A 4,203-nucleotide genomic window follows, 5' to 3' on the forward strand; every position below is an offset into this window, starting at 1 on the left:
CACAAAATATAAAATTTTATTTTTCTAATATAGACAAATTGAGTACTTTTTCCTTTGTTTGAACTTTTGATTTTATATATTTTTTCGTGTGAAATTTTACTGAAATTTACCGAACTTGAAATAAAACGTAAAGATGTACGATACTTCTGCGATGCTGTATATTTTAATTGATAGCGTAGCTTTAACGAGATATTTTCAGAAATTGTTCAAGACGATGCCTCGTCTCTCGACGATCTCTACCTATAACTAGTTAGCCTTAAAACAAAGGGGAAAAAAAAGAAAAAGAATTAGATCGAAGTAACGTATGCAGCCGATATATTTACATTTAAATGCATATACTAGTAACCAGTGCGGCCTGTATGTACACTGAATGTATGTAGATGTCTGTTTGTACGTCTGAATAAGTTTTGAACAAATGCGAAGTTTCGAGGAAGAACTAGTAATGATATAGGCCTCGCGATATATCCACCTTCTCTAATAATATGATAGAACTACAAGATGCATACTTTTAGAGCGTAGAGTTGTGTCGAAACAGTTGTTAGAATCAATTTGTGATTAGAATTCTCATTTTAGTGATCTAATTTTTAAGAGCGTAGGCGCATAATACTGAGTCTGATGAGAGAACGAGATATTCATCGTCATTCACCTGTTTCCACGGTTTCTCGCCGTAATATGCAACAATAGAAACTTATATCTATACAGATAACTACATATTGCATCTATAAGGAAGCTAAAAAGAAAAGTAATATACATTTGATCGTACAATATTTTATATGTATCTGTATATGTATATATATATGTATATATCTATATATAAAATATTATAATATACATCCCCTTGATCTATGATAATTTTTTTTCGCGATAATTAAAAGAAAAGGAGAATGCAATATTTTAGCGACATTTATATCATAGGTTTAATTCCTTTAGCCGTTATCAAGTATTTGTAATACGTGATATTAATTATTATATTACATTACTTTAACAAAATATCGAGATCATAGAGTTAGATGTGTTATTTGAAAATGTTAATCATGTCATTCAATTCAGAGCTCGATTCGAAGATGCGATTGTCGATATAGATGATAATGAATTCGGCAGCGAAACTTTACGACGTGATTATATGCTAATAAAATTAAATGCGAAATGTACATATTGAAGATTGTAAAACAAAACTTTTTTTGTAGGACGTAGAAGAGATACTGTTTTGTATTTGACATTTTTTACAATTATCTCGCTTGAGTTCCTATCTTTGCAGGCGCGATTTATAAATGTGGTATCTAGTATACGTGGAAACAGGCGTCGCGCTTTCTAGTAAAATAATTATTCTTTTTGTAATGTGCTGTGTTTCCTTTCATGGATGACAAATCGAATGAGTGTGCTACGTGTATATATGCATATGTATAAATGTTTCTGTGTACGTAAAACCAATAATTCTTATTCAAAATGATATCCATCTTTCATGTCTGAAAAAATTTTTTTTTTTAAGGTGACTATTCTATATCGTTAAATCGATCAACATATGCAATTTTCCTTTTACGAAAACCCTGTTGTGATAATTTTGATTCTCTTTTGTTCTTCAAAGATGTGTTACACAATGTGCAGAGTAAAAGAAAATATTGGTTTATATAGATATGAAATATAATAATTTTATTGCAAATTGTACAAGTCACTTTATTGAAGGTAGTCCTAGTTTTTCATAAAGAAAAAAAGTTAATCGTCAAAAAAGATGTAAATAAAGCATGATAGTGCATCTTTTTCCTATTTAAAGAAAATCGATAAAGTAACTAAATCTAAATAATTAAAAAGTGCAATTAAGAACAAAGATTACATATTTTAACATTTATTAGCTTAATGTGTCGAATATAGATTAGAGTTCTACTTGTATCGCATATTCCATGTTTTGCACACTTCAGTATAAAAAAACTATACACATGAACTTTCTTCGCACGCTGGTTTTATACTTTTTCGCGATATACAATTGCATACTCTATATATACTAAGATTCCCACATATTTATTAAATTCAATAATACCTCTTAAAGTATATGTATATTCCCACTGAAATGATTGTTACATGTATGTATATTCCACTGAGATAATTGTTACCTGGAGGCAATGGAAGGTTTTTTTGATGTCCGTATGAACTTGTCTAATGAAACGCATATAAAAGCATCAAGAATGTGCAAACTCCGATAACGAGGCCGAGTATAACGGAATCTCTTCTCTTACGTAAATTTATCCTTTGCAGTAAACTGTTCACTGCTGGAAATCGATTGGAGATATCATTGAATTTGGTTCGTATACGTTTAAACGCCTGTCTCTGAGACATCAGATGATCTCGCGTCTCCATGGCTATGCTTATTTGATCATTGATCAATCGATCGGAGCTAAAAAATAAAATAATATATATGTATATATTAACCAAATAAAATAATATAACCAAAAAATGTTTAACATAAGCAGATAATGCAATAACATATAATTAATAAAATATACATCTTATTTAGCATCAGCAAGATAAAGCAAGATTGACTTACTCGTGAATATGCTGGTTTTCTTTGAGGTACATTTCACGCCGATTCAATCCACTCGCACTTTTATAGTTGCTACATGGAATATATATAAATATGATTTTATGTAATTTTTATCACTACAAAATTACTTGCTATATAACATGTAACACTGGGAATAATAATGGACAACTTGTACATACTCTATTTCTTTACGAACGCTGCCTAGCAGATCCTCGCGATCTTTCCTAGCTATAAAATTATTTCTAATCTTGTTAAATTCCAGTTTATAATCTTTCAATATCTCTTTATGACGTTGCATTGTATGCAACATAGCTGCTCCATTTGGTTGTAATTCGCTCATCCTCTCATTTATGAACAGTAACTATATCAATTATACTTGATTAATAAAAATATGTTTACACTGTTTAAAAATATATGAGAGGAGAGAAATAAAAAGAAACCTACTTTGGAAAGTAGTGTCTCTATCTCTGATGCCATGTTCTCAAATACTTGTTCCTCATCCAGAAGAGGAATCTCATCTGCGTTAACATGTCTAGCACTTGTATTTATACCCAATTTACTGAATGCCACTAACTTTGCATCAATTTCGTTTTCCAGATGTCTCGCTTGTTTCCTCAGATCTACAACACAATTTCTGTTATTAGCCCTGCGCACTGTTCCTCTTGCATCTAATGTGCTCTTTTTACATTTATTTATTTGTATTCAATATCATATAAGCTGTACGTTTTCATGAGTTTTACCTAATATATATTGCATCTTCTTCGCAGACGAAGAATGTAAAAAAGAAACAAAGATTACTGTGTATTATTGCATTACTAATGCAATGAGATACTTATGATTGCAAACATATAAAAAATGAAGCAATATACGAAAACATGAGCGATAGTTGAGAAAGTAACGTCAAGTATTTAAAGGACGCATGTCATAAATTGAAGACATTCTTTAAAAGGACTTTCGCGCAATATATTGCAATGTAAACAAAAAGGTCGGGGCTAATGGCACGCATATAAGAGTCTCGCTACATGAAATACATACCTTCCCAGTCGATTACGTCCTGCGAGTTAGCCATTTATCGCAAATCGCAAATGCACGCGTCCGACGCATAAAATGTCACATAACACGTCTTTCTTTGTATTGCTCCTTACCGAGACAATTCTACAGCACAATGAACAGAAAACGCAATACAATATACTAATATACAATTACCAGGCAATGACAAGTGACAAGTATAGAAACTCAACAAATTTCTTTTCTAGAGAAAAAAAAAAGCACGATTTTCAGCGCCATCTGAATTTATTCCCGTAAGCTGTAAAGTGTATGCCACGTGACGAGTAGCGATTAGCGATGTACGTCAAATTATTAAAACCACATACACGTGTTTCTTACGTATAGGCTGCGGTCGAGAAGACGCTAGAGATGCTTCGAAGCATTGCATCAACCAATCAGAATAAAGAAATCTTTACTCTTTTTGTCCTGATTGATCAATCAAACGCTTCGAAGCATTTTTAGCATCTTCCCGACCGCAGCCATAAATATATATAATATATTTTAGATAGTTATCATATTATTATTACGTTTTCAAAATACATCACTCAGCTTTCTTTCACGAACCATTCAGCTATGGAGTGCTTATCTTTATAATGATATAGAATTATTATTTAATTATA

The 4,203-nt window shown here is 31.4% G+C and overlaps 1 protein-coding gene across 3 annotated transcripts in view; it reads right to left on the reverse strand.

Annotated features, from left to right (window-relative positions):
* Positions 1-3,827, reverse strand: part of LOC115234052 (Golgi SNAP receptor complex member 1) — a 13,585-nt gene extending 9,758 nt beyond the window's left edge. The window contains exons 1-6 of one of the 3 annotated variants that reach the window (XM_029804768.1): positions 3,572-3,800; positions 3,277-3,295; positions 2,981-3,156; positions 2,716-2,897; positions 2,540-2,608; positions 1-2,389 (exon numbers count right to left, since the gene is read on the reverse strand). In XM_029804768.1, coding sequence (XP_029660628.1) covers positions 2,152-2,389; positions 2,540-2,608; positions 2,716-2,897; positions 2,981-3,156; positions 3,277-3,292 — 681 coding nt within the window. In that variant the 5' untranslated portion in view covers positions 3,293-3,295; positions 3,572-3,800 and the 3' untranslated portion in view covers positions 1-2,151. Of the gene's footprint in view, positions 2,390-2,539; positions 2,609-2,715; positions 2,898-2,980; positions 3,157-3,276; positions 3,296-3,571 lie in introns of all 3 variants that reach the window. The other 2 variants (XM_029804767.1, XM_029804766.1) reach the window with 2 other exon arrangements.
* Positions 3,828-4,203: the final 376 nt, after the last annotated feature.

This window comes from Formica exsecta, unplaced genomic scaffold, assembly GCF_003651465.1.
Source record: "Formica exsecta isolate Colony F162 unplaced genomic scaffold, ASM365146v1 scaffold194, whole genome shotgun sequence".
Taxonomy (NCBI): domain Eukaryota; kingdom Metazoa; phylum Arthropoda; class Insecta; order Hymenoptera; family Formicidae; genus Formica; species Formica exsecta.